The sequence below is a fragment of the Bos indicus genome, chromosome 18 (genome assembly GCF_029378745.1).
Source record: "Bos indicus isolate NIAB-ARS_2022 breed Sahiwal x Tharparkar chromosome 18, NIAB-ARS_B.indTharparkar_mat_pri_1.0, whole genome shotgun sequence".
Taxonomy (NCBI): Eukaryota; Metazoa; Chordata; class Mammalia; order Artiodactyla; family Bovidae; genus Bos; species Bos indicus.
In genome coordinates this window covers 50,404,847-50,432,281 of record NC_091777.1, presented here as the reverse complement: position 1 = coordinate 50,432,281, position 27,435 = coordinate 50,404,847, and the positions used below count along the sequence as shown (strand labels likewise).

Here is a 27,435-nt window from a genome sequence, read left to right as displayed (position 1 = left end):
TGACCTCGAGATTAGAGACAGAATGAAAGAGGGAAAGAGAAAGTCACAGAAACAAGGAGAATTAGGCAGAGAAAAGAAGCAGAAAGACAAGAGCCAGAAGACAGAGACAAAGAAACAGACACAGGAGAAAAGCAGGGACCAAAGGAGGCAGAGAGAGAGCAAGCGACAGAGGCGCAGGAATGAAGAAGCAGGAATGGGGAGAGGATGTAACTTAGTGGCTCAAAAAACAAATTCTGGAGCCAGATGTTGAGAAATATCAGGCAGACAGAGGCGGAAGGTACAAAATAGGTGTTTTTTAATTGAACATTTTTATAAAAAGGAGCAGGAATGTGAAGGGGACCGTGGGCTAAGCCTGGGCCCGCGACGTCGGTAAGAAGGCTGCTCCTTCTGTCCATCTGTCCCACTGACCCTCCTTTCCGCCGGGTGCGGCATCGCTGTGCGCATGCGCGCAAGCGGGTGGGTGGCAGGGTTGCGCAGCAGGGACCCCGCGTGCGCAGGCGCGGAGTGGGCGGCCCAGGGCTGCTGGGGACTCAGGCCCGGGGTCTGGCGGGCGTGCAGTGATGCGGCTCGTGTGAGGGTGCGAATCCTGGGCGGCAGATACAGCGGAACGAGCCATCAGTGTTGACGCAGCGCGCGTTGACACAGAGCGGGGCGGCCGCCTCGGCCTCGTCACACTCGTTGATGTCTGGGGAGAGGAGATACCAGGAGTGCTATTCAGGGCTGGGGACTCAGGTGCCCGCCTCCCTGGCCCCTGAGGATTGTGGATGCTGAGTCTCCTGTCGGAGTGGAGACTGTTGGCTGTGTGAGCTGGACAGGTGACTTAACCTCTCTGCGCTTCAGCTTTGTATTCTGTGAGATGGATATGGTAGCCCCCTAGGACACTAGGGTTTTGCTACGAAAACAATACTGATGATGGTATCAACACCCACAAATGCTTGTTGTGCCAGACATTGTTTTGAGCATATTACCTGTATTAACTATCCTCCTAATAACCCAATGAGGTAGGTACTGGGCAAACTGAGCCTCAGCATGGGGAAGCCCCTTGCCCAGTGTCACACAAAAAGCCCAGGAAGTTCTCAGACTAGCTGGCAAAGACTCTGAGTGCCCAGCCCCCTGCTGTTTCTTAGTTCTGAGTCGTTCGGGAAGTCAGTTCTCTTCGCTGAGCTTTGGTTTACACAAAGGCCTCACTGTCATTGCAAATCGATGTTCTCGGCTCTGTGAAATGGGTTCTGTAAGATATGCTCATTTTTCAGATGAGAAAAACTGAGCAAGGGACAGTGACCTGTCCAAGATCACATATCACGCTGGTGGACAGAGCCTGAGGTCTATCCAACTGCCCCAGAGTCCTGGCTTGTAACCACTCCGCTTTCCTGCTGTCTAAACCAGGCAGACATGATGCATATTCCCATTTTACAGATGGGAAGACTGAAGGTTCTTCAAAGAAGTCAAGCAAATCGCTCAAAATAGCTCTGGGAGTCCTTAACAATCACGTCTGCAGGATTCTATTCTCTCCATCCAGCTTCAAGCCCAGCCCTGGTGTTGTGGTCACAACCTGGCTTTCCTCACAACCTGACCTCTGCTGCAGGCATGCCCCATCCCTGAGCAAGAATTTTTTTCTGTTCCCCTGCCTAGCCGTTTGGCCGGTCTCCCTGATGACCCTGATTACCCACCGCTAGTAAAGGTTTTCCACCCTATCTCCAACCCCTCGATGCTGGCCCTGGCCCACCGCCTCACCAACGCAGGACATGCGAGTCATGTCCAGGCGGTAGCCGTCGAAGCAGTCGCAGGTGAAGCCCTCGGGGACGCGCACGCAGCGGCCGTGGGCGCAGCCATCCAGGATCCCACACTCCTCCGCCTCCAGTCCCTCGTAGCGCCCAGCCTGGGCGCCTGCGGAGAGTGTGGGGATTCCGGGGTTCGAGTGGGGCCCTGTCCTGATTCCCTGGGTCCCCTTCTAAACTGTCCATCCCGCTCCAGGGCTGTGGGCGGTGCTGTGGGGCCAGGATGTTTACTGTGTTGCTCTGTTCTCTCTAGCTTTTCCCTCTGTCCTCATCGTTTTCTCGGTTCATCTACCGAGATGGCTCTGTTGCTCTTCATCTCTGCTCTCCGTCGCTCTCTCCAACAATATCTCTGTTTTCCTGTCTCTCTGAGTCTGTCTCCCCCCGACTTCTCTTTGTTTCTATCTCTGTCTCTCCCCATCCCTCCCGCCTTCCCTTCTCCTAGTGCCATCTCTGTACAACTTGGTCCTCATCTTAGCGCTCATCACTCAGGCCTCAGTACTCACCAGCATAGCTTCCACCTTCAGGTGACTCCTCAGGCTCTGGGAAGGAGCCACGGGTGTCACGGGACCGGTAGCGCCAGCGGGTGCCCGGGCCGGATGGAGCAGGAGCCTCAGATTCACCGTAGGGGCCACCATCGTCCTCAAAGTCCGGCATGTCGAAGGGTGGCGTCCCGTAGGGGGCCTCCCGTCGGGCGAAGGGCCCAGGTGGCGGTGGGTAGGGGTCATACGGTAGGACGGGTGGTGGGTACAACTCAGGCCCATAGGGAAGGCCCTGGTAAGGTGGACCTAGGTCTGGGCCATACTCGTAGGGGAGTCCAAAGCCACCTGGCCGTGGGGGTCCATATGCAGGGGGGCGCAGCACGTTGCACAGGGCTTCAAAGTCATCTGCAAATAGGAGCCAAGCCTAACAATCAGCTCGGCTTCCCCGACATCTGCTATTTATATCCCCCCTGAGGGAAGAGGAGCCTGGAGGAGAGGGTGGGAGGGGCTTGGGCTGAGGCATTAGAGGGGTGTCAAAGGAGCGGGTTGGGGTTTCAGGGTTGGGATCAGGGGTTCTGGAGCCAGGACTGAGGTCTGAGGACTGAGACCGGGATTCCAAGGCACTGAGGCAGGAGTACTGAGGACTACAGCTAGAAGTCAGGATTCAAGTGATGGAATTTGTGGACCCATGAGATCTGGCGCTACGGGCCTATGAAGGTGGGATGGAGGTGTTTTAGGACTGGGAAGTATCAGGGACCTGAGGGATCAGGATGCATGGGAGTGGATCTGAGCCATGGGACCTGGAAGTCAGAGGACCAAGGACCTGGGGCTGGCACTGGTTTCCCAAGGGCTGAGAAATAGGGGACTCTGGGCTTTTAAGAGACAAGGCAAGGGGGATCTCTGTTGCTGTGGGCTGGCCTTTTAGGCACTTGGATGTGAATATCCAAGCCAGTGGAACTTGGAGGTTTGTGAGCTATGACCAGAGTCTGGGGGCCAGGATGGCAGGATCTGAGCAACTGGCATTTGACTTCTAAAGGTCCAGGCTTTGGGGGAGGGGTCTCATGGGCTGTTTTGTTTGGGGTACCAGAGACCAGGGGTTGAGAGTCTAAGAGCCCAGACCTCAGGGCCCTATGGGACTGGAACTATGACACCTGCTAAGTCAGGCCTTGGGTTTTCTGTGGTTGAGGCTTGGAGGTCTTTGGGTTGTGACTTGGGGCCTAAGAAACCAAGATTTAGGAATGGGCTGGGACATAGGGGTCTGAGGGGCTGAGTTTGGGGGGATCTTGGGGTCTAAGACTGGGAGTTTGAGGACTGGATTTGGCGCCTGAGGGGCAGAGTCTCTGAGTGTGGCCCAGGCAGGTGGCGGTACCTGAGTCCTGTGCGGGGCAGAGGGCACAGTCCATGCCCCAGGCCTCGCCATAGAGGCAGCAGCATTCTGTGTAGGTGGCCTGGCGATCCAGCCGAGGGCGACTGCACACGAGGTCAGCCCCCACTTCCTGCCAGCACACTCCCAGATTGTCATCTGAGGGCAGAGACAGCATGCATCAAGGCAGGAAGAAGACACTCAAGTCCTCCCAAATTGCTCAATCTCCTTCAGCCCAGCCAGCCCCTCCCTATCATTCAGCCCTTCACATCAGCTGTGATGTAGCTTCGGGAAGTCCTCTGAAGTAGCTCCAGGTGAGTACAGGGCTTGGCCTGGCACGAAATTATCAAATAGGAGGGAGCTAGGGTCTGGAGAGGAGGGATCTATCCAAGCCTGGCCTCTGGAAGGCTCTGTGACCCCAGGGCAGTTGCTTTTCCTCTCTGAGCATTGTTGTTTGAATGACGTCTTAGATAGAGTGTGGAAGGATGTTGTAGGAACAGTAAGCAAGAGAGTTTGTGTCAATGGGCAAAAAGAAAGGACCCAAAGAAATAAAGACAAACATATCAAAAGAGTCAGAGATTCAGTGAAACACAGGAAAGCAAAGGTGCAGAGAGAAAGACTTAAAAGCGAAGACAGATGCAGAGAGGGTCAGAAATTTAGAGAAAAGCCTAAAGACAGAAACTCATAGAGAGGTGCAAAGAGAGACACACAGGGAAATAACAGAAAGCATGCTTTTAGCACTTAGTGAAACCAGGTCCTCCTTCTGTTCTTGAAAACAGAATTCTTTAGAACCACCCTCTAAGAGAGGGGCTACTGCCAATCTACCCAATATGCTGAAAACAAGCTGTGGGGGTCCAAGAGGGAATAAGCAAACGTGCTTGTGTACACCGGACCAGCAAGTGGCAGGGAGGTTCCTCTGAAACCTTAGTCTTTAACCACGCCAGCTGGCCTCCAGTTCTGAGAGCCAAAAGCCAAGACCAGAGGCTAAATGGAGCGTTAAGGGGCGTGACCGAGCCACGCGCGAGGGGCGTGGCCTGGGTGTAGGCAGGAGGCTGAGCTGAGGTTAAAAGGGGCTGGACGGCGTGGGCGGGACTGATAATCGACGGGGCGGGGCGCGGGAAGACTTCACCAAGGCTCTGGCTCTCGTTAGAGACGCAGCGGCGCCGCGAGCCGTCCAGCACAAGTGGGGGCTCGCACGTGCAGTGATAAGAGCCGATAGTGTTGACGCAGCGGCCTCCCTCACAAGCTGGCTCCTCGTCCGCGCACTCGTCATTATCTAGGGAGGCATGGAGGGAGTGATTAAGAAGTAGCCTCCTCCCCTTTTGCCCTTTCCCCAGTGCATTGACAATCTGATAAATGGAGTCTAGACTTCAGGAACGACTTCCTGCTGGTGGTGGTCACATTCCAGAGAGGCGCTGGCGTGACCAAGGGTTGGAAAGAGTCCCAGGCGAGGGTGGGGGTGATGGTGGAGGTGGGGGACTCTTACCAATGCACTCCAGTCGCTGGGCGTGATAGTAGTAGCCGTTGCTGCAGTAACACGAGTAGCCTGGGGCTGTGTTCACGCACACGCCGCTCTTGCACACCTGATCTCGGAAGAGCTGGCACTCGTCCACGTCTGCGGGAAAGATGATCAGAGGCACGCGCCTCACCAGAGATGGGGGAGGGCCAGGTTGTGGGATGGGCTGGATCGGGGGAGGGGAGTGTGTGGCTGCAGGGCAGGATCAGGAAAGAGAAGGAGGAAGAGATGGTGACAAAGACCCAGAGACAGAGTCAGAAGGTAGGGGTGGGAAGGGGAAAGACAGAGAAACAGGATGAGAGATAGAGATGAAGAAAACAGAGACAGGGTGAGACAGAGCTGGGCTGGAGGCTGAGGGTGGGTGGGCCTTACCTCTCCTGAGACTCAGATCTCCGCTGGGCGCCAGGTAGCCCCGGCCATGGGGGCACAATGACTGGTACTCAGCTGCACACAGAGACAAGGCTGAGCCCCCACACCCTGGCCCTAGCCCCTGCCTTGGGCCTGCTTGTGCCCACTTGCCTCAGTGCTTACTCTTGCCCCATGCCTGCCCTTCACTGCCCAAGACTTCAGCCCCTGTGCCTATTTGTATCCACCTCTCAGCCTGATGCCCACCTGGCTGGCAAGTCACCCTTGCCCAATGCAATACCAGCACCTCTGCCCCTTGTCCAAGTGTGTCCCCTTGTCCCAGCCCAGTCCCATGTCCACCTATTTCTACCCAAACCCTCAGCCCTGCGTGCACCCCGAGGCCCATGCCCACCTGTCTCGGTGCTCGGGCACTGCTGGATGCGGCAGCCGCTGCCCCAGCCCTCACCCACAGTGCAGCAGCACTCCTGCCACGTCACGTTCCGGGCCAGGATGTTGTCACAGGCATCCGGAGCCGCGGTGTCAAAGTAGCACTCTCGGCGCCCGCTGCTCACAGGGCCCTGCCTGGGTGGGCTGGGCCGGCGGGGCGGGGGTGGGGGCGGGGGTCTGGCTGGCAGACTGGGGCTGGCAGGTGCGTGGGGCTGTGCGCCTGGGAATGTACCTGGGGAGACAAGGGGCTTTAGCCCAGTGCGGGCTGAGCCTCCAGCCTCTCCGTTACGGATGGGGAAACTGAGGCCCCGGTGTGGCAGAACCAGGCTCCACATCCCTCACCATCGATCTGCCATGGTCTCTTCCATTCTTGCCTCTTCTGGTTTCTGCACCTCTTGCCTCCCTATCTCCCTCTCCCAAGCATCTGGCCCCTCATCCCACCTGCAGTTCAGGTCAGAGAAGAGGGCATTTCCCTGGCCTCCTGGAGGCCTCCTAATCAACACATCCCAAAATGGCCTGGGAATCTTCATACTCAGACCTAGGCCTAGACACTGTTTCCTGACTTAGGCAGCCCCACAACCTGTCCACGTGGAACCGCTCAAGTCCCTCTCTCACCTGCCTTCTCCTCCCTACCTACCCCGTGGCCCTTGCCTCCATCACAGTCCTGATTTCTCTATATTATTACTGTCAGGCTATATTGCTATCTGTCCCCCTTGAAGACAGGGTGGTCTTTTTTGGTCACTACTCTGTTCCCCGGAGAAGGCGATGGCACCCCACTCCAGTACTTTTGCCTGGAAAATTGCATGGACGGAGGAGCCTGATAGGCTGCAGTCCATGGGGTCGATAGAGTTGGACACGACTGAGCGACTTCACTTTCACTTTTCACTTTCATGCATTGGAGAAGGAAATGGCAACCCACTCCAGTGTTCTTGCCTGGAGAATCCCAGGGACAGGGAAGTCTGGTGGGCTGCCATCTATGGGGTCGCACAGAGTCGGACACGACTGAAACGACTTAGCAGCAGCAGCAGCACTGTGTTCCCAGTGCCCAGAAAAGGGCCTAAACACCGTGAACATTTGTTGAATGGAGGAATCTGGTCAAGTCAGAACCAGGATCTACTTCTGACACTGAGTCCCACACCTAGGTTAACTTCTGTGTTTTGCAGTTTTTTGTTGTTTAAAACAACAGCATCTAACTGATGGCAGCTGTCCACATCAGGAATGGTTAGATCCCATTACTTTCCTGTGGGGCCAGCAGCCATCAGTTAAGTAGACTTTGATCTCAGTCTCACCAGCAGAGGTCCGAGGGGGAACACAGCGCCCGGTCATAGGGTCAAACTCCTCAGGGCTGTTGGGGCAGACACAGAGGAAGGAGCCTTCCACATTCTCACACAGGGCAGCTCCACACACGCCCTGTAGTGTCTCACATTCATTCACATCTGTCAGCAGGAGACAAGACGGAAGAGGGAGTCAACGGTGGTAAACTTCTGGAATTCCATCAAAGTCTGAGCTTTCAAGCATTTTAACGGCTCAGATCCCATCCTCTGCTTATGTTCCAATGACAAACCCTGATTTCCCCACGGGAGCCCTCTGCTTCTCCATTTTTCAACCCACGTGTTTTGAGTAGGTCAAGCAGATTGATGCATTTCTCTGGGTCAAAGACAGGCAGTGACCCAGCTGGGCCAATCAAAGCCAGTGCTGGGACTTGTTCTAGAAATACTCAGAGCCTCCCTCTGTAGCTAGGGATGGCAAGCTGAGGATGTTAGCCAGAGGTGCGACGGCCCCTTTTGTCGTTGTGAAAAGAGAATCTGCCTGAAAATAAATGCAATAGAGGATAGCAGAGCTGGGAGACAGCTAGCCTCGTTACAATTCCTATATTCACGTATCCCCAAAGTTCAAGTATTTCCCTGAACTTCACAGTTTTGATTCCCTTTAAAGAAATGAAGCCTGATGTGTTCATATTTGTCAAAACTAAGAGAATGTATAATTAAGAATCATGCATTGCACTGTATGTAAGATGAACCTCAAAAATATCTGTGAACACATATTGATCTCTGGTTAATAATATGCATTATTATGCATGAAAAATTTTGGGGAGTGATATAGTGATGCCTGCAATTTAATTTTAAATCTCTCCAAAAAATTAGGTGGATTAATGGAGAGACATGTGAGGAAACAAGTATAATGATAATAGAATGCAGGTCATGGGTGTGCAGAGATTCACTCTACAGGCCTTTTAACTTGCCATATGTTTAGAAAATTTTCTCATAAAATGTTGGCAGACTTCCCTGGCGGCCCAGTGGTTAAGACTCTGCATTCCAATGTGGGGGACAGGGTTTCAGTCCCTGGTTGGGAAACTAAGGTCCCATGTGCTGCCAAATATTTTTTTGTAAATGTTTGGGGAAAAAATGTTTACATACACTTAAGGTTATGGTACTTCTACTCCCTATGCATGAATTTTTAAAGCATACCCCAAATAAAATCTGAGTTAATAGGGACTCCTGACTGACAGGAAGATGATCTTCTATTCCAAGGTCTAAATTCCATACCTCTAAAGGTTACATGCACTCAGATCTATGGAGAGGATCAGGGTTTGACCAGCCTCTTCCCCACCCTTTGGCCCCACCCTCCCCCAGGAGCCCCGTACCCACGCAGTGACGCCCGTCCCGCGCCCCCTCGTAGCCCTGGTCACAGAGGCACTGGAAGGAGCCAGGCAGGTTCTGGCACACGGCGTGGGCCCCACAGAAGGACCGGTTCCGGCATTCGTCCACATCTGCAACCACCAGACAGTCAAGCCAAGGCTGGAACTTCTATCCCCTCCGCATCTCACCCAGGCCCCAGGGACACGCACCCTGGCATCCGCCCCCTGGCGTGGGCTGGTAGCCAGGGTCACAGGCTGGCGTGCAGCGGTAGGAGCCAGGGGTATTCTCACAGCGCTGGGCTCCACAAATCGCTGGGCCGTATTCCTGGCACTCATCTATGTCTGCAAAAGCATGGGGAGGGCGTAGGGGAAAGAAAGGAGAGTCACAGGCCTGATTTCACAGGTTCTTGGTGCTGCTTCCAGTTCCTATGCCTGAGAGGTGTCTGAATCTGGTATTCTACGAGTCCGACCAACAAGCATTGACACCTCTTAAGGCAGGCAAGGCCTCATTACCATTTCTCAAATAGCCTAAATGTGACCCCACCTCAGGATCTTTGCACTTGGTGTTCCCTTTGTCAGGAACACTCTTCCCTCAGCTATCTGCATGGCTCCCTCTCTTGCTTCACTCCAGAGTCTAGGTCAAGCCCCCTTAACCAGCGCCCCCACCCTTATCTAACCTGTCCTCTGTGTCCATTTATCCTGCTTTACTTTCCTTCTTAAACTTCTTATATCCATGTATTTATTAGCATGCTGATTGTCACCTCCCTAGAATCCAAGCTCCACGTTGGCAGGGGTTTGTGTCTGTCCTGTTCCTTGCTGTATCCCCAGGTGTAGCTGCCCCTAAATCATTTGCTGGATGAATCAGAGTTATTTACATATTTATTGTCTGTCTCTCCCCGATAAAACATCAGCTCCATGAGGACAGAGATTTTTTTGTTTGTTTACTTTTGGCTGTGCTGGGTCTTCATTGTGGCATGTGGGATCTTTAGTTGCAGCATGTGGGATCTAGTTCCCTGACCACGGATTGAACCCGGGCCTCCTGCATTGGGACTGCAGAATCTAACCCACTGGACCACCAGGGAAGTCCCATGGGCAGGGATTTTGTTGGACTTATTGCCTGTTCTGCTCCCAGTATCCCACACGGTAGGGCTTAATGAATTCTTGTGAAATTAGTGAATGAGGTCCATGAAACTAGGTTTCCATGAATCAGGGGTCTGGCAACCCAAGAACGCAAAGCAGTTCACAGTCATTTCATCTGTTCCACAAAATGTTGACCTGCATACCATCCCCCCTAACCCCAAATCTGTGCTGCTTCTGGAAGCGAGGTTTGGTCTGTTTCCTGATAGAAGAGTCTTCCCTCAGCTTCCTGTTTCCCCACTACAGACAATGTAAAGACACACTAGTAGCTTGTTTGCACCACCGATGGGGAGAGAGTTAAGTGAAGCCTGGAGCCCCTCCTTGGTCATCGAGAAAGCTCTTCGTGGGGGCGGGGGCAGTGGTCTCACCGTCACAGGTGCCCTCGGGGCCTGCGTGGTAGCCGGGGTCGCAGTCTCGGACACAGCGGTAGGAGCCCGGGGAATTTTCACAACGCTGGGACCCGCACAAGGCAGGGCCCCGCTCCCGACATTCGTCAATGTCTGAGGGAGGAGGCGGGGCAGTCAGATGGGGGAAGCGGCGCGCGGGAAGAAGGGTGGCAAGGAGGGAAAGGAGAACAGGTTGGGGAGTCAGGGAGGGGAGAGCAGAGTTAGAAGCTGGAGGCGGGAGACGCAGGAAAGGGGGAAGGAGGAAGAAGCAGAGGGGAGGCAGAGAGGGAGACAAATAGGGGAGACCAGGAGGCAGAGGAGAGAGGGATCTGGCCAGGGCGGGGCCTCGCACCGAGACAGGAGGCGAGGTCTGGGCCGGCGCGGTGTCCCGGAGGACAGATGCACTCGAAAGAGCCGTCGGTGTTGGTACAGATGCCGCTCTGGCAGAGGTCCTCCTCGCTGCATTCGTCCACGTCTGCGGGACAGTGTCAGCAACCGCAAGCCAGTCTCCTTCTCTGCCTGACATTCCAGACCACGCCCCTCCACCGCCTTTTCCCGGCCTCTACGGCTCCGAGACTCTAACGCCTTCCCCCACCTGCCTTAGGCTCCTCCCTTTCCTGCAAGCCCCACCTCCCCGACGAGCTTGGCTCGAGCCTGTCCATTCACTGCCCATTTTATCCAGACTCCGCCCTTTCCCCCTTTCCTCTCCAACTCCGCCCCTCCCTTTCCCCACCCTTTCCCGGTTCAGGCCCGGCGTGGGTACCGACCGAGGCAAGAGGCTCCGCGGGGTCCGGGCCGGTAGCCGGGGGCACAAGTACAGGCGAAGGAGCCGTCGGTGTTGAGGCATTCGCCGTGGGGGAAGCAAAAGTCGCCCTCCAGGCACTCGTTCACGTCTAGGGTACCCAGAGTTCAGACTGGGTCACCAGACCCGCCCCAGGACCCAAGCCCCGCCTACAAAGCAGCAACCCTGCTCGCAAGCCACGCCCCAGACGGCCAGTTTCTTAATTCCACCTATACAGTCCCTTAGTCCAGCTCCCACCTCCCCACCAGGCTTTGCCCAGGAAGCCAGGGCCCACTCCCAGGCTGTCCAGCCCTTTCCCCACCCAGCCCACCTGCGCAGGGCCCGGGCCGACCAACTGGCGCCCGGTAGCCTGGCTCGCAGCTGCAATGGAAGGAGCCTTCGGTGTTAGTGCAATGGCCATGGGGGCCGCAGGAGGCGCCCGAACTGCATTCGTCCACATCTGCGGGAACGGGGATTTCAGAGGAGGTTCTGCTTAAGGACACATGGATGAGGGTCAGAAAGAAATGATGGGAAGTGTCTTGGGTTGGACGTGAGGTAAAGAGTCAGCAGCAGAACTGGGTAAGGGAGACCAGGGCTCTCTAATCCTGGGGACCATCTTCCGGGGATCCTGTGTCTGGGTTTCTGGGAACTCCCTGTGCCAGGATTCTAGGGGCAGGTGAAGGGACTGGGACAGGGTTCAGACATTAGTTAGGGTAAGGGGTCAGGTATTATAAAGCAGGATAATTGGATGCCATTCTGATGAGTCAGGGGTCCGAGTCTCTGGTCAGGGTTTGGGATCCAGATCATGAACCCAATCAGGTCCCAGAGAAGGGACCCTGAGAAAGGGCAGGGGAAGTGAAAAAGACAGGGTCAAGCATCACACAGAGTCAGGGGTTATGGTCAGGGTTATGGTTGGTAGTTATGGTTAGACCAGATGTCACAGTCAAGTTTAGGGGTCACAGGTCGAATACAGGGCCAGAGGACAGGAGGGGCACAACTGCTATCAGGGTTGGGGTCCCAGGGTTATCAGCAGTGTACACAGCTAAGGTCAAATGTCACAGTCAAGTTGAAGGTCATTGATCACAGAGGCAGAAGTCACATTCAGGGCCAAGGGTCATGGTCCATATCAGAAACTGCACTCTGATCGGAGATCAAGTCTAGTTCAAGAATCACAGTCATGCTCTGGGGGTTGTGATCCAGGTAAGAGGACTGAGATCCAGGTTAGAAGGCTGCAGGTCAGGTCAAGGGTCACAATCTCGGTCAGGAGTCATGACGCAGGTCCAAGGTCACACCCAGGGCCTGATCTTACCAGTACATCGGCCATGGTGCAGGTGGTGACCAGCAGGACAGGCCCTGCACTGGAAGGATCCAGGTGAGTTCACACACTCCTGCCCAGGACATGCCAGGTGGTTCTCACACTCGTCTACATCTGGGGAGCAGACAAGAGTGCGGCTTTGAAGTAGTGGCCCAATGCCCCCCTCATCCATCCACACTCCTCCCTCCCTCCCCGGCCTCACCCTCGCACTCGGAGCCGGCAGCATTGGGCTGGAAGCCTGTGGGGCAGACGCACTGGAAGCCACCTTCCGTGTTCTCACACCGGCCATAGGCGCAGGGCGGGGGGCTACGGGCACACTCATCCACATCTGGGGCAGAGGAGGCCAGTGGGGCTGAAAAAGGGACCTGGACCCCCTACCATCACCACCCACCCCAACATTCCATTCTGGAGGCAGTGCCCTGGACCTTGCTCAGGCTGCCCCCTCCTGCCAGAAGGACGGATCGTTTCACTGCTTCCCCATTAATGGTCTCTCCAACTGCCATGAAGTGGCCAGGACACCACCTCCTGCATGATGCCTTCTGTGCCTCAGCCCTGTCCCTTCCTGAGAGTTCCCACGAGCACAAGGTGGTGGTTTAGTCGCTAAGTTGTGCCTGACTCTTGCGACCCCATAGACTGTAACCCACCAGACTCCTCTGTTCATAGGATAGCTTGGACAAGAATACTCTGGAGTGGATTGCCATTTCCTTCTCCAAGGGATCTTCCCAACCTAGGGGTCGAACCTGTGTCTTCTGCATTGTACATGATCTCCTGCATTGCAGGTGGATGCTTTACTGCTGAGCCAGTGGAGAAGCCCACAAGCACAAGAGCATCATCCAAGAAAGGGGGGAGGACTGGAGAACACCCTCATATTTGGAGAAAGGGGGAAAGACTCTGGAGCCAGACCCTTCCCACCCCGTCGTTTTCCCCAGGCCTCTGTCCCTGTCTTCCTCCACTGAATCTCATCCCTCTGCCTCTCTGCTGCCCCCACCTCCCACCCCAAACCTGTCTCTCTCCGGTCCCCACAGCAAAGAGCGGGGGTGGAGTGATTTTAGACCTGGTCCCCTCACCTTGGCAGGGCGCCCCAGGCCCTCGGGAGCGGAAGCCAGCAGGGCAGGCACAGTGAAAGGAGCCCACTGTGTTGTCACAGCGGCCAGGCCCACAGGGTGGTGGCTCCTGGGCGCATTCATCCACGTCTTCTTCACACGCAGAGCCCCGGAAGCCAGCCGGGCACACACAGCGGAAAGAGCCAGGCAGGTTCTCACAGACCCCTCGGCCACACAGGCCTGGGCTCTGGATACATTCATCTACATCTGCTCAGAACAGGGACTCAGGTCATACCTCCTTTATGCCCCTCCCCCCATACTCTATTCTGCCTCCCTGACCTCCATCGCTCTGACCTTTCACCCTGCACCATCCTGCCACCCTGTCCTAATCCCTGGTCTCTCCATCTTCATCACTCTGCCAGCCTATCCCTCATCATCCTACCTCCATCCTCTGCTGCTGCTGCTGCTGCTAAGTTGCTTCAGTCATGTCTGACTCTGTGCGACCCCATAGATTGCAGCCCACCAGGCTCCGCCGTCCCTGGGATTCTCCAGGCAAGAAGAACACTGGAGTGGGTTGCCATTTCCTTCTCCAATGCATGAAAGTGAAAAGTGAAAGTGAAGTAGCTCAGTCGAGTCCGACTCCTAGCGACCCCATGGACTGCAGCCTACCAGGCTCCTCTGTCCATGGGACTTTCCAGGAAGAGTACTGGAGTGCGGTGCCATTGCATCCTCTAGCCCTCTATTTTTTCAATCCCTATGAAGCTGCTTGTCTGCTTCCTAGAACTCTTTCTAGTCCATATCAGCGGGCCTCCTTAAACTCTGTCCTTCATAACTCTACCCTTCCATCTCCACCCCCTCCCTCTGTTTCTCCAACCTCCATGACTCAGCCTTTCTGTTTTCCATCACTTGGCCTCTCCGTCCCCAACCAGGCTGCCCGTCTGGTTCTCAGAGCCTGGCCTCTGTCTCGAATCAATCAGCTTCCCTCTGCCTCCTGGCTCCGGCTCAGTATCCCGCACCGCTGCTGCTCTTCCCTTCCCCCCTACATGCCCAGTCCCTCACCCTGGCAGCTGGCTCCGTGGGGTGCAGCCTGGTACCCCGCGGGGCACACGCACAGGAAGCTGCCTGGCGTGTTCTCGCAGCGCCCACGGTCACAAGGTGGCGGCACGCGGTGGCACTCGTCCACGTCTGCGGGCACAAACAGGGTGGCTGGGGCAGGGGCAGACACTCCGCCTCCTCCCCTCCCCCAGACGGCTTGGCAGGGGGCGGGGGGGCCAGGGACAGCAGGGGCGGAGTCAAGCTGGGGCAGGGGCCAGGCTGAAGCGGGAGCCAGGGGCGGTAGAGGGGCTCGGAGTGGGTCGGTTTAAGGCTGCGGCGGAGCTTCAGCGGTAAGGACAGGACCTGAGTTGGGGAACCAGCTTGGGCAGAGGCAGAGAGGAGAATCGTGAGGGGGACAATTTGAGGGAGGGTAGGGACTGGGTAAGGCAAGGGCGGGAAGGGCAGCTTTGCAGACTCAGAAAAGGGAAGGCAGGAGGGGGCAAGGGGTGGATTGGGGATGGGGCAATGGTGTGACAGGGCGGAAATCACGAGTCACGGTGAGGAGGTGGGTTACAGCAGTTGCGGGTCAGGGGACGGGCCTTGGAGAGGGCAGGCACTAGTCTGGAACATAAAAGGGGCGGGGCCAACGGAAGGGCGGGCAGGTCGCGAAAGAGGGAGTGGTGGGGCCGGAATCGGTCTGGAGACTGGAGACGGGGCTGGGGGCCAGGCCAAGGCAGTAGTTGGGCTGAAGGGACGTGGGAAAGCGTGCGAGGGCGGGGACTGCTCTCGAGGGAGAGCTGGAGCGAGACCCTGGCTGGGGTGGGGCCTGGATTTCTCACCCAGACACTCCGTACCCCGCGGGCCGGCTCGGAAGCCCGGCCCGCACACGCAACGGAAGCTGCCTGGCGTGTTTTCGCAGCGTCCGGGAGCACAAGGAGTGGGAACGCGGCGACATTCGTCCACGTCTGAGGGTACAGAAGGGCTGGTCAGGAGGTGACACCGTACAGCCTCCCGCCCCGCCTCCATCCTCCCCACCCAGCCTGGCTCACCGATGCAGTGTGTGCCCTGCGGACTGAGCCGGAAACCGGAGTCGCAAGCGCAGGTGTAGCCACTGGGCCGAGGGATGCACCGTCCACGGCCGCAGACCTGGGGATTGCGTTGACACTCGCCTGCAGAGGGACCTGCGGGGGTCCAGTGAGACAGGGTTCCCCCATGTATGAATCCCGTCCTTTTCACCCCAGTACAATTCCCTCAGATCCTCTACCTAAAACACCATCCTGGGTGTCCCTCCTCAAACCAAGTCTTCTCCCTCTGATGCCCTTCTCTATCATGCGATGTTCTCATCAGATCTTCTGCCTGAATCCTCCCGTACTGCCACCCCAAAGTCTCCATTTTTTAATATTTTACTTTAGAATCCCGTCCTCTGCCTGAAATATGTTCTTAGTGTCCTCCACGAAAATCACTTGTCTCACATTAACTGAGCACTTACTATCTCCTAGATACTTCACAGACAGGTTGTTTAATCCTCACAGTAATGACAGAGAATTTGCACCCAGGCCTGTCTGACTCCAGTCCCTGGTGTAAACACCACCTCATCCAGCAAACCTTGATCTTTTCCCACCAATTTCTTAACTCCTCTGGCTGTCACATCCCTATTCTATTCTAGAATCTTCACGGTGGAGCCTCCCTCCCTGGAACTCTTGCCTGTGCCCTCATTTCCCTCTACCACACCTGATTCAGGGATCCCAGGACCAGTCCAGGCAGGGATGCTAGGCAGGGGAAGCTCAGGGCCTGGCCGGGGCTCAGGCCGAGGTTCTGGGCGATGAGTGGGCAGAAAGCCTGGTAAAGAAGGGGTGTCAGCATTGGAGACCTTGATTTGGGTGTCCCTGATCATCTCCCCTTTTTTTGGTGAGCCTGGGGCAGCCCCTTGGAGACAACACCCCCTCCTCCAGAAACCAGCTCACCTGAGGGTGGTCGAGAGGTGGAAGGTGGGGCACGGGGCTGGCTGAGGGACACTCGGGGTGGTTCCTGGCCTAGGGGTCTGGTGTTGTAGCGGAGGTCGGAGGCCGAGTAATGGTAGCCAGGGCCGGCTGGGCAGATCTCCCGAAAACCCTCTGGTAACAGGAAAGGGAGAAAGATGGGCAGAGAAAGGGCAAGAGAGTAGGGGGAATGAGAGGGAAGGGTGGTGAAAGAGAAAGAGAAGAGGGAGTTGAGGGTCTGGACTTGATCGTGGGGAAGGCTTGGCCTGGGGGTGTGTTAGGGGTTTGGTTTGGATGCTGAGATGGGGTGGTACCCTGGCAAAGAATGGGATATCTCAGAGGCTAAGGGTGGGACCAAGGATGTTTTTCCCTCTTTGGGATGATGGCAGGGACAGGAGTTGAAGGCAGGGTCTGGTTTGGTGTCTACAGGGACAGGCCAGGAACCAATCAGGTCCATTGTGGGATCTGGTTTTATGCAGAAAAAGATTGCCAGGGAGGTGTCTCGGAGAGGAGTGTGTCTTGGGCAGGGCCCAAAGCTGAAGTTAGATAGGAGGCAGTGTCTCAGAAGCTGGGTACTTGGCCAAGCCTCGAGACAAAGTTGGGCAAGTAGTCTATCTCAAGGGCTATGAGAGGTTGAGGCTGGGGGTGACGCTCGTGGGACACAGCCTAACTTCAAGGTCTCGGGCCTCAGGTGTCGTTGTGGCCCAAGGTGGGGTGGGGGCCCAGGCGGAGTCCAGTCTGATGATAGGTTGTCTCAAAGGCCGGGGGTGTGGCCAAGACTAGGGTCTAACTTGATTGGAGAGTCTGGGGGCGGAGCCTAGAAGGCCTATTTGCGTCAACTCTGAAGAAAGGCAGGAAAGATTGAAGGCGGGAGGAGAAGGGGAAGACAGAGGACGAGATGGTTGGATGGCATCACCGACTCAATGAACATGAGTTTGAGTAAACTTCGGGAGTTGGTGATGGACAGGGAGGCCTGGTGTGCTGCAGTCCATGGGGTCGCAAAGAGTCGGACACGACTGATCGACTGAACTGAAATGAACTGAACTGAATTGAAAGAAAGGCAGGCTTCCAAGGTGGCCAAAGTGGTAAAGAATCCACTTTACCAATGAAGGAGATACAAGAGACCCGAGTTCGATCCCTGGGTCGGGAAAAGCCCCTGGAGTAGGAAATGGCAATCCACTCCAGTATTCTTGCCTGGGAAATTCCACGAAAAGAGAAGCCTGGCGGGCTACAATCCAAGGGGTTGCAAAGAGTCGAACAGAGAAAACGAAAGCAAAAAAAAAAAAAAAAAAATGCTCGAGAAAGACAGGCAGGAGGCACTCACCTGAACCGAAGGGTGGGCAAAGCTGGCAACCCCGGCCCCAGGCTTTGCCCACACGGCTGCAGCAGCAGATCTGTTTGGTGATGTTGCGTAGAATGGGCAGTGAGCAGCCGCCATCTCGAAGCACGCGGAAGCACGGCCCCTTGGCCTCTGAGATCACGTGTTGGGCTGGGGAGGACGGGGAGGAAATTCTTCAGGGAAGGGTTGGCAGTGTAGTGGTCTAGGGGATCTGGAAGGTAGGGGAATGGTCCCAAGGAGAGCTCGGTGGGTGCGAAGGGCATCTGGGAAATCTCAGAGTCTGAAGAAGAGCTGGGGCGGGGGGCCTAGAGGTCTGAGAAGGGTTCTGGGCTTGGGGAAAATCTGAGGGGGTGAAAGGGGGTCTGGGAAGGATCTCAGGATCTGAAGAAGTATCGCGAGAGATGAGGAAATGTTGGGGCTTGAGAGGAGCTGATCAAAGTCTGGAGATCTGAGTTCAAAAGGTTTAAGGGGTTCTTAGAAGAGCCAAAGAGGCTCCAGAGAGTCTGAGAGTCTAAGATGCGCGGAAGGGGAGGTACGAGTGACTGGGAGGCGGGGGACGGACCAGGGAATCTGGGAGGATCTGGGAGGGTGTGGTCTAAGTAATTCCCTAAGTAAGTAGACCCAGGGATGCTCGGCCATGAGGATAGGGTGGACACGGGACCAGCCTCAGACCCCGGCGGCTCACAGATGCAGCTGCTGCGGGACGAGTCGAGCAGAAAGCCGTCGGGGCAAACGCAAGTGTACCCGCCATGCGTGTTTGCACACTCTCCGTGCTGGCAGCGCCCTCGAGTCGCGCACTCATCCACATCTACGAGGAATGGGGTGATCCCAGAGGCATCAGGGCAAGCTCTCCGACAGCGCCTTCCCTAGACCCGAGCTCTTCCCACCCTGACTCCAGCTCACCTTCGCAGGACCCATTAACCCTTTCAAAGCCAGTTGGACACGGCCCATCTGGGGCGCCCCCCTGGTGGGTGTTACCTGTGGAGAAAGGAGAGGGGTGGGCCAGTGGCTGGAGGAGCGAGAATGGAGCGGGCGGGGGCGAAAATGGGGTGGTAGGAACTAAAAGATGTTGAGTGTGGTTTGAACGCAAGGTCAGCCTTAGGTTGGCGAATGGCGTGAAGGTCGGGTAAGAATAGGGTAGCTAGCCAAAGTCAGAAAGTGGGATGGATGGTCCCAGCAGATATGGGTGGGTCTAGACTGGAAAGGATCCCCACAACGGGATAGGCATGACTAGAATTCGTATAAGGCTACATCCTAAGGGCAGAGTACAGGGAGCGGCAGGGTTCTCAGTCCTCCCCAGCTCCGAGCACCTTGGGGACATCCTGGGGCTTACCCAGGAGCTCCGAGCACGACTGACAGTCGTGAACGCCCCAGGCCAAGCCAGCCCCTCGGCAGCACACCTCCTGCGTCCGGAGCCCGGGCAGCGGGGACGCACACTGTGGGGAAGTGTAGGGTGAGCGCGCCCCCGCGCGGTGGCACGCTCCGGGCCCCTCCCCACCGGCCTCCTCTCACTTCGCCTCCGCGCAGCTCCCGAAAGCAGTAACCGAAGCCCGAGGCGTCCGAGTAGCCGTCCTCGCGCGGCGCGCTCTGTGCCAGCACTGTGTAGGGCGCTGCCGCCTCCGACCGTGCCGCCGCCTCTGCCCGCGCCACTGCCTCGGCATCCGCCTCCTCCCAAGGGCCGGACACACGCTCCACCTGGTGCACCACTACCGACGCCTCCTGCGGGTGCTCCACGTGGACGCTCACCATAGACGCCACACCTGGAGAGAGGCACCGCGGGTAGGAATGCAGGAAAAGGGCGCGATGGAGAAGGGTACTCAGGAGAAAGAAGGAAACATGGGAGTCAGAGGAACGACGAGGTGGTGGAGGGTACGGAGGGAACTCTGGCCGCACTCTCCTCACCATGTTCATCATCGCGGTGGTTGGCCAGCGGCATGGTGTACACAGAGCGGGTGAAGCCTGGCATGGCCGGGGCCGGGGGCCGGGCGCCCGATGAATGCAACTGGCAGAACTTGCCAGCGAAGTCCGGGGGACAGAGGCAGCGATCAGGCTTCACGCACACTCCTCCATTGTGACAGATCAAGGGACACAGGACTGGGGAGAGAGCGAGGACACTCAGGGTCGGCAACCCTCCTTGCAGCCTCTCTTGGGACGAGAGCACCCTCACTTAGTTCAGCCCCTAACGTTATAACTACACCGTCAAAGGTATCACTCAGTTCTAAGTCGTTCACCCTTGAGTCGTCTTGCGTCATCTCACTAACCCTGACCACTGGCATAGGCTGGGTCCAGGCCCCGGAGGTGTAGCCCCGCCCTCTGAGTCCACTCGCCACGCCCCCAAGCTCCTCCTTCACTTTCATATCGCCCCGCCCTCCCTCTCAAGTCCCACTTTCCCGCAGAGTCCGAGGCTTACTAGCCCCGCCCAGATAGTGTTGGCCCCGCCTATAGGCTCAGTCACGTCCACTCTAACTCGCGCCTTCGCATTTAGTCCTGCCCATTTTTTGCTGTTCCAGCCCCGTCAGACCCAGCGCTTGTCACTTCCATTGACTAAAACTACACTTCAGTCACTCCTTGGCACCATCCCGTGCTCGCAACTCTGTCTCCTTACCATTCTAGGCACGTTTGCACCCCGGGCGGCAGGTTCAAGCTCCGCCCACAGGCTGTCCGTTTCTCCCCGCCCCGTCCCCGCCTCTCGCTTCTATGCGCCCCGCCCACATCGCGTTCTTCTACCCTAAGGATTGCAAACCCCGCCCATCGAGGCGTCTAACCTGCTGCGTTTAGCTCCACCCACCTTCCCCTCCTCACGTTAGTTTGCCCTGGCTCGCTCGCCCGCGCTCCTCTCATCCCACCTCCCCGCTATCTGCGCGTTCTAGCCCCACATCCCCGCGCTCTGTCTCCGCCCACCTCCCCTCTGGCTCCGGCTCCCCGGTTCCAGCTCTGACTTCCCGCCTCCGGTAGCCCCGGGGCGGGGCCAGCGGGAACGCGCCTGCTCTCCCCTGTGCGCGTCCTCGTTGGGCCTTGGGCCACCTTGGGGCGGGGCACTGCCAGCTGTGCGGCGGGGTAAACAAAGAGAGGGGTGCGGCGGGGGCAGGGCGGCGGCTCCTCGTTCTGGACCCTTGGGGGAGCCCCGAGCCCGCTGAGCCAAAGAAGGCCGGACACATCCTGCGAGGGCACCCCCCTCCCTTTCTCCCCTGGGGCTGCCGAGAACAGCTGGAGACAGCTGTGCGGAGGGGAGGAAGGGGGCAGGCGGCCGGGACCGTCCAGAAAGGCGTGTGTGGGATTCTGAGCCACACACTGGAGACAGGAAAACATAGAGGGAGCCCCCTCAACTTATAAGGGTACGGAGACTGGACTCCTGAGAAGAGATCAGTTAGAAGGCAGCACTCCGCCGTTCGAAGACCTCAGGAGGTTTCTGGAACAGAAAGGGAGCCGATCCCAAAGGAAAAGGAGGCAGAAGGAACCTCTTTAGTCCTTTTGGGGAGAGTTACCTACTAACAGGACTCTAGTGACTTAGAAGGAACGGCCAATTTGAGGGTGCTGAGAGCAAGGTGGAGATGGAGTAGTGGAATTCTTTCCAGCACATGAGAGCCTCCGCTGTTTGAGAAGATTCTAAGATATTGTGGAATACCCGCTTCCCTCTCAGCTAAGGGATAAGGTGCCCCAGTCTTTAGATTAATGGCTGCTTGAGGGGAGCACAGTATCTGGAGTCCTCTTGGGAGAATCAGCTGATCAAGACCAACTTTGGGTTTTTCTGAAAATAGAGGAATCAGAAGTTTCTGGGGGAGGGTGTCAGCTGGGAGGGAAGGACTTGGATACCCAGCAATCAGGGATCTCTGACGGGATTCAGTTGGAAATAGAAGAAAACGGGAAACTTTTTCAGGAAGGGAATTCAGCTAGAGTAGTTATCACTGTACAGCCTTTGTAATCTGGGGTTTCCCCTGGAAGTGGGGAGGAGTAGCAGGGGGACAAAACTAGAGCTCTCTGGTGAGGGGTGCAGTTTGGGGCGATTACATCAGAAGAATGGGCGGGAACTTCACTGAAGGGGCTGGTCTCTGGAGTCTGTTGATAGCGGTGCGGAGGGGCATGGGGACTGAGGGCAGAGATTCTTGGCTCCCCTAGTTAGGGGGCTCAGGCCAGGACTACAGGGTGCTCTAAGAGGGGTCCTTAATTAAGTGGCAGGCTTAGGAAAGGCTTAACTAGGAATGAAGTTTCCAAAATAAGAAGAGTCTCTGTTGGGGGCAGCGGTCGGGGGAGGGGGCATTTCCGAGCCATCAAAGACACTGCTTTGTCTTCTCTTGTCCTGAATGTAGCCCCCCCACCCCCATCCAGCTCCCTGAGGGCTCCCACACCCAGGGCGGGCCGCTAGATGGGCACAGGCAACTCCATGTCCCACACCCCTGGAGGGTTGAGGAGCTGAGGACATCGAGGTCCTCCCGAGGTCAGCCCCCCGCCCCGCCCCTCGCAGTCCCCTCCTTGCGCCTCCAGGGGCTTGGCACCCGCCTGGGCACGGCGCCTGGCAGAGGCCCGTTGAGGCTGGGCCGGGAGGGAGTGAGGGAAAGAGGGAGGAAGGGGTGGAGAGAGGGAGTGGCAGCGGGCGGGGGCTCCGGCGAGAGATGAGCTCACGCCGGCCAGGGCTGCGTTGGCCGGGGGCCAGGCTGGGCGAGTTCTCGGCGCCAGGGGCCCCCACTCCCCACTCCAGAGGGCCTCCGGGACTGGGGGCAGGTAGGCCCAGACTCTGAGAGCCCACCCACCATCACGCCCTGGAGCCAACAGGTGGCCCACTACCCCTACCTCACCTGACTCCCCCCGCCCCCACCAGGGCTCTCCATCTCTAGAGGAGCCTGGTGCGCAGACCCTCCTGTCCCCTCTGACCCCCAGGGGGCGCCTTTCCCCCCAGACCGCCTGTTGGATTGCTCTTCCACGTGCGACCCTTGCAACTCAGGGTCTTGCAGAGACCCTCCTATGAACACCTTTCCTCTCAGCTCTCAGGATCGACTTTCCACACCCCAATCCCCCTCCTCACAGGCACTTCCATCCTAGACTTTCCTAATGCCTCCCACCCAAAGAAGCAGAAACGGAAAACCGCTTCTCAAGGCCCTGGAACTTTCCCTTGGACTCTGGGGACCCCTGCTCACAGTCGCAGGATTCAGGCCCCTTTCCCCCAAGTTCCAGAGCCCCTCAATTCTGAGATTCCCCACTTTTACTCAAAGGAAAGAAAGTCAGCCCCCGTCGCCTCACATGGGACACGACAGGTCCCTGAGAACCCTCACTACTTGCAGAATCAGGACTCTCAGGATCCAACCCCAAAAGCCAGGAATTTGAGGCTCTCTTCCTCAAATAAGCTGGGGATCCCCCAGCACTCTGGCACAAGGAATCTGGGATCCCTCTTCCTGGGGACTGTCTCCCTCATCCCCAGGGATCCTCCACCTCCCCCCCGGGAACCCCTCCCTCTGGACCACCACCCCGCACTCACAGGCGCGGAAGCCGGGTCCCCCCGGGGCCGCCCCGCCGGGCGCGCCGCTGTCCACGCTGGTGGTGTTGCGGGGCGCGCAGGTCGGGGTGCAGCGGGGGCCGGTGGGCCCATGGACGCAGCTCAGGCCGCACACGGCCGGGGTGAAGCGCACGCGGAGGCGCTCTCGGGGTCGACCTAGCCCGGGCTGCGGCCGGAGCAGCGCCAGCAGCACCAATAGCGACACCCAGAGCAGCCGCGCGCCGCCCGCCATGGCTGCAGCGCCGCGCTCCGCCGCGCCGCCGCCCCAGCCCGCCCGAGGGGCCCGGCCGCGCCCGCCCGCCCGCGGGGGAGGGCGGCCGCGCCCCCGCTCAGGCCCCCCCTCCCCACCACTCCCTCCCCGGCGGCCGCGCGGGGGCGCGTGGGGCTGGGCGCGCAGCCAGAGACGCGCAGGCTGGGCGCTAGACTCGGAGCGGGGAGGGGGGCGCCCCCTCTGCTCCCGCCCCGCATCAACAAGTGAATGGGGCCCGCAGGGGAGCGGCGGGGAAGGGAACAGGTGGGGGCGGGCCGGTCCCCCCCACACCCCACCCCAGACCAAGCTGAGTGTTTAAAGAGGAAAGAGTAGTGGGGGCCGCATTTGGGGAGAAGGCTAAAGGCTGTCCCCGCCTCAGTCACAGAGACAAGGGCTTCATCTGAGTAGGCGATTGTCATGGCACATCTGGGCAGCCAGGTGGCACATCTTGGGGGTGGGAGGAGAAGGGTCGGTGCACCTGGGCACACGAAGTGACTGGGGGTCTGCCTGGTGGGCAGGACGCTGGAGGGGCCCACTTGAGGACGCAGTCACATCTGACCGGGATCCTCACACCTGGGAGGAGGAGTCAGAATGGATTAGGGGAAACGGTGGAGGAAGATGGTGGGCGGGGGTCCTCACATCTGGCGGAAGGCCCACATCTGGAAGACTTTAGGGAGGAGGGGACACATCTGGGCTGAAGGCCACAGCAGGAGGGAGACTTTTGAGGGTAGCGGAGACTAGGGGGTGTGCTAGCCCAGGGGCTGAGAGCTGGAGCAAGAGGAGATGGGGAGGAGGGTTGGGAGAGCAGTGGGAGGCCTTTGGCCCCTAGCCGCCCCGCAATTTGGGGCATTAGGTGGCCCGGCAGGCGCCAACCCGCACAATCGCTTTTGTTGTCTGGGCTAGTTCGGGCGCTCTCTGCCGGGACAGCGCCCCCCTCTTCGGCCGCGGGGAGCCCGGACGCTTGGCTTCCTGGCCCCACCCCCGCGGGTCACCGCCTCTGGCCCGCGTCTAGTCCTGTCCCGGACTCACCTCTCGCAGCCGGACGCCGGGGTCCCTAGAGGGGGCTGAGTCCTGGGGAGGGGTGCTGAGCTACAGTGGGGGACGGCTAGGCGGCGGCTGCACCGTGGGAACCAGACGGCTTTATCTGGCCCGGAACCCCCCCATCCCCCTTCACCGCCTCCCCGCCCCCCAACCCGGCGGAGGAAGGGCGGATGTTCTTACCCCGGGACTGGCCGGCAGGGGCGCGCTGTGGGGGCCTCCTTCTCAGCAATGCCCGGGCCCCCGGCCCGCGGGGCCGCCGTCGCCTCAGCAGGGCTCGGGCTTCCTGCAGCCTGGGTGGGAGGGGGCAGAGAAGAAGTTGTCACCGGGGTTAGGCTGACCCCCTCCCCCCAACTCCCGCGGCTGGAAGGGACCTCCTACATCAGGAGGTCTTCCAGTGGAGGCTCTGCATCCCCCTTCCATCTCTTTCTGGGGATCAGGCCTGGAACATTCTTTAGAGTCTAGGAAGGACAAAGTCAGTGGGAGAAACCAGGATGAGGGAGGGAGAGAGAGAGAAGACAGAGGAAAGAGACAGGTAACTAACTATGAGAGAAAGAGACAGAGGCAAAGAACCAATAGAGAGAGAGAGAGAGACACGGAGACAGAGACAGAGAGATAGAAACTGAAAGACCTAGAGACAGCCATAGGCAAGAAAAGGAGAAATAGAAACAGAGACACAAGTTAGTAGAGAGAGCAAGGAAAAGGAGACCCAGGGAGCAGGGAGATATGTGCTGGAAATGGCGGGGTTGGGAGCATCTAGCAGGAGAGGGTCACACACTCACGTCAGTGGCTGCCAGTTAAGGGACACCTGTCTCTTCCTCACGCTGGGGCTGGCGCTCTGCAGCTCTGGGGGCCCTGGAGCCAGGCAACGCTGAAGGCCTGCACACTTTTCGGGCCGGCAGCTCCGGACCCTGCAGGAGGCTTCAGAGACAGCCAGGGACTAAGTGGAAAAGGAGGCAACCGAGTTCTTCTTTCATCCAGCTCTCCAGATGGAGTGAGGGATGAGGAAGGGACCCCCAGCTCCTCTGCTTCTACCATCTTTCCCCTCCAACCTATACCCCGCCTACAAGAACCCACCTCTAAAGCAGCGGCTTCTCCTGGGCGATCGGCTTGGACAGCAGCGACAAGCAGGAGCACTATAAATAGAGGGATGGAAGTCACTCAGCCTCTAGCACTATAGAACTCCCCAAAGGACAGTGATGAGGGATAGGGAAGGGGAAGCCAAGATAAAGCTGGAGGGTGCTTGGGGTTGATATGTGACCAATCTGAGGCACTTCGCTCGATGCCTCAGTTTCCCCATCTGTACAATGGGAGGCAAATTTGTTTAGGTAAAGGTCACAGCAACTTCACGTTTATTTTCCTTCTGAAATGTTTGTGGATAAGGCATTATTGGAAAAGACATTTTAAAGTCTTTTTTGAAAAAGAGAGAGACTCAGAGGATTTCTAAGGGCACTTCCAACCCGGCTCTGGGAATCTAGAACCCCGCCCTCCCCGCACGTCCCTGTCCTGGACTCAGCCGTCATCCCGCAGTTTGCCGGCAGATGGCACCACGTCCACAGGCCTCAACCGCTGGGGAGGGAAGTCCTCTTTTGACTGTGGGTCCAGCGGGGTGCAGAGGTGGACAGGGATACAGGAGCCACAGCTCAGCACTGAGAATCCCGAAGTCTGAGTTCTAGCCCGTTCCTGCCCTTCCACGCTGTGTGTCCTGGAGCCAGAGTCTCCTGGTCTTTGGGCCTCAGTTTCCCGCCTGACCACGAGGAAGGAGTCGTTCTTCGGAGGAATCTCCGCGCCGGGAGGGTCTCCGATTCAGGCTGGCGGAGCCCTCAGCTTGGGCGCAAGTGCGTCGCAACCCAGGGGCCCCCCAGACAAATCCATTATCCCCAGGCTAAGGGGGACGAGGACCGTGGGCGCGCGCGCAGGTCAGGAGAGAGGAGCAGCGCGGGATGCTGCGAAGGGGATGTCGGCCGTATGGACTCTTTTTAGACGGGTGGGGCCCGGTAGAGAAGGGGGCGGCCCGGGTGGGAGCCTCCCTGACCCCCGATCCTGCCGTCATTCCCTCCCGCCTTTTCTCCGGGTTAACCCCTTCCCAGCCCCGCCCCCGGAGCGGCTCGGGTTACTAAACGTATTCGCAGAGACCGAGGCGGGAGCGGAGCCCGGGGCCTTTGTAACGGAGCGCTGGGCCGCAGGGCGGGGGGTGGGGATACTGGGCAGACTGTTTCCTCCGATCTCGTCACCCGTAGACAGGAAGAGTGGCTATAACTCCCAAATCTATACGAAATTCTGGATTTCTTGCCGCGAAATCACTGGTACCTCATTCAACCCCAGAATCCTCTAATTCTAGAAAACTAAAGCATCCTTAACCCTCGTGAAATCTGAGCAGCCCCCACCCCACCTCCGCACAATTTCCCACAAGCCCCTCCGCCATCAACACCAAACTCCAAGTCTTATAGGGAAAGGTCTCTATTAATTAATTCAAGCATTCCCAAACCCCAGAAAACCAGGACGTCTCAACTCCTCCTTAAAGCGCCTTGATAACCTCCCATACTCTTCCTCCTTAAGCATCCCAGAAACCTGGGGGACCCCGTCTCAGCTCGGCCCCACCCATCTATCATCCTAGGAGAACCCAAAGCCCCATCCCTATATAAACTGGGACCCTGCTCCAAATAGACTCTAGAATTCTCTGGAGCCACATCTGTCTCTACCGCACCGGCGGGGAGTCCCTCCGCCCAGAACCTCAATACACCTCGGATTCAAACCCCTACAAAACAGAGGGCCCTAATAAATCCAAGAGCTCTGGTTCTTTATCCCTATCACGAAGCAGTGGGTTCATGTTCCCCTAAATCCGAAATTCCTGGACCGCCAGACTTATTGGGTAGAGGAGGCACAAGGACGAAGGGGCCGCAGCGGGGCTTACCCGGCCGGACGGCCCGGGATCGCCGCGACCTCGACGGCCTGGCTGGTGCTGGGGCCGGCGGCGGAGGCGGCAGTGGCGGCGGCTGCAAGGAGCGGCAGCAGCAGCACCAGCAGGAGGGGGCGGCGGCCGCTGGGGCCAGGCAGCCGCATCGTGTCCGGCGTGGA

General features: G+C 57.9%; 1 protein-coding gene across 3 annotated transcripts; it reads right to left on the bottom strand.

Moving 5' to 3' along the window:
• Positions 1-273: 273 nt before the first annotated feature.
• LTBP4 (latent transforming growth factor beta binding protein 4) lies at positions 274-27,435 on the bottom strand. 3 transcript variants are annotated; one of them, XM_070771053.1, is made up of 33 exons: positions 27,272-27,435; positions 25,435-25,493; positions 25,140-25,278; positions 24,541-24,650; positions 19,484-19,675; positions 19,094-19,341; positions 18,915-19,017; positions 18,485-18,559; positions 18,267-18,389; positions 17,567-17,731; positions 16,228-16,377; positions 15,995-16,102; positions 15,313-15,444; positions 15,103-15,228; positions 14,288-14,413; positions 13,253-13,495; positions 12,388-12,513; positions 12,180-12,299; positions 11,202-11,330; positions 10,857-10,982; positions 10,442-10,564; positions 10,072-10,203; positions 8,777-8,908; positions 8,573-8,698; positions 7,218-7,364; positions 5,894-6,160; positions 5,509-5,580; positions 5,107-5,235; positions 4,750-4,896; positions 3,627-3,779; positions 2,282-2,662; positions 1,735-1,887; positions 274-685 (listed from the first exon to the last, which is right to left on the bottom strand). In XM_070771053.1, exons 1-33 carry the CDS (start codon positions 27,418-27,420, stop codon positions 531-533), a joined length of 4,866 nt encoding a protein of 1,621 aa, XP_070627154.1. In that variant the 5' UTR covers positions 27,421-27,435; the 3' UTR covers positions 274-530. The 3 variants fall into 3 exon arrangements, with proteins under 3 accessions (XP_070627154.1, XP_070627155.1, XP_070627156.1); XM_070771054.1 differs by lacking the exon at positions 15,995-16,102; XM_070771055.1 differs by lacking the exons at positions 24,541-24,650; positions 25,140-25,278; positions 25,435-25,493; positions 27,272-27,435 and adding an exon at positions 23,052-23,329.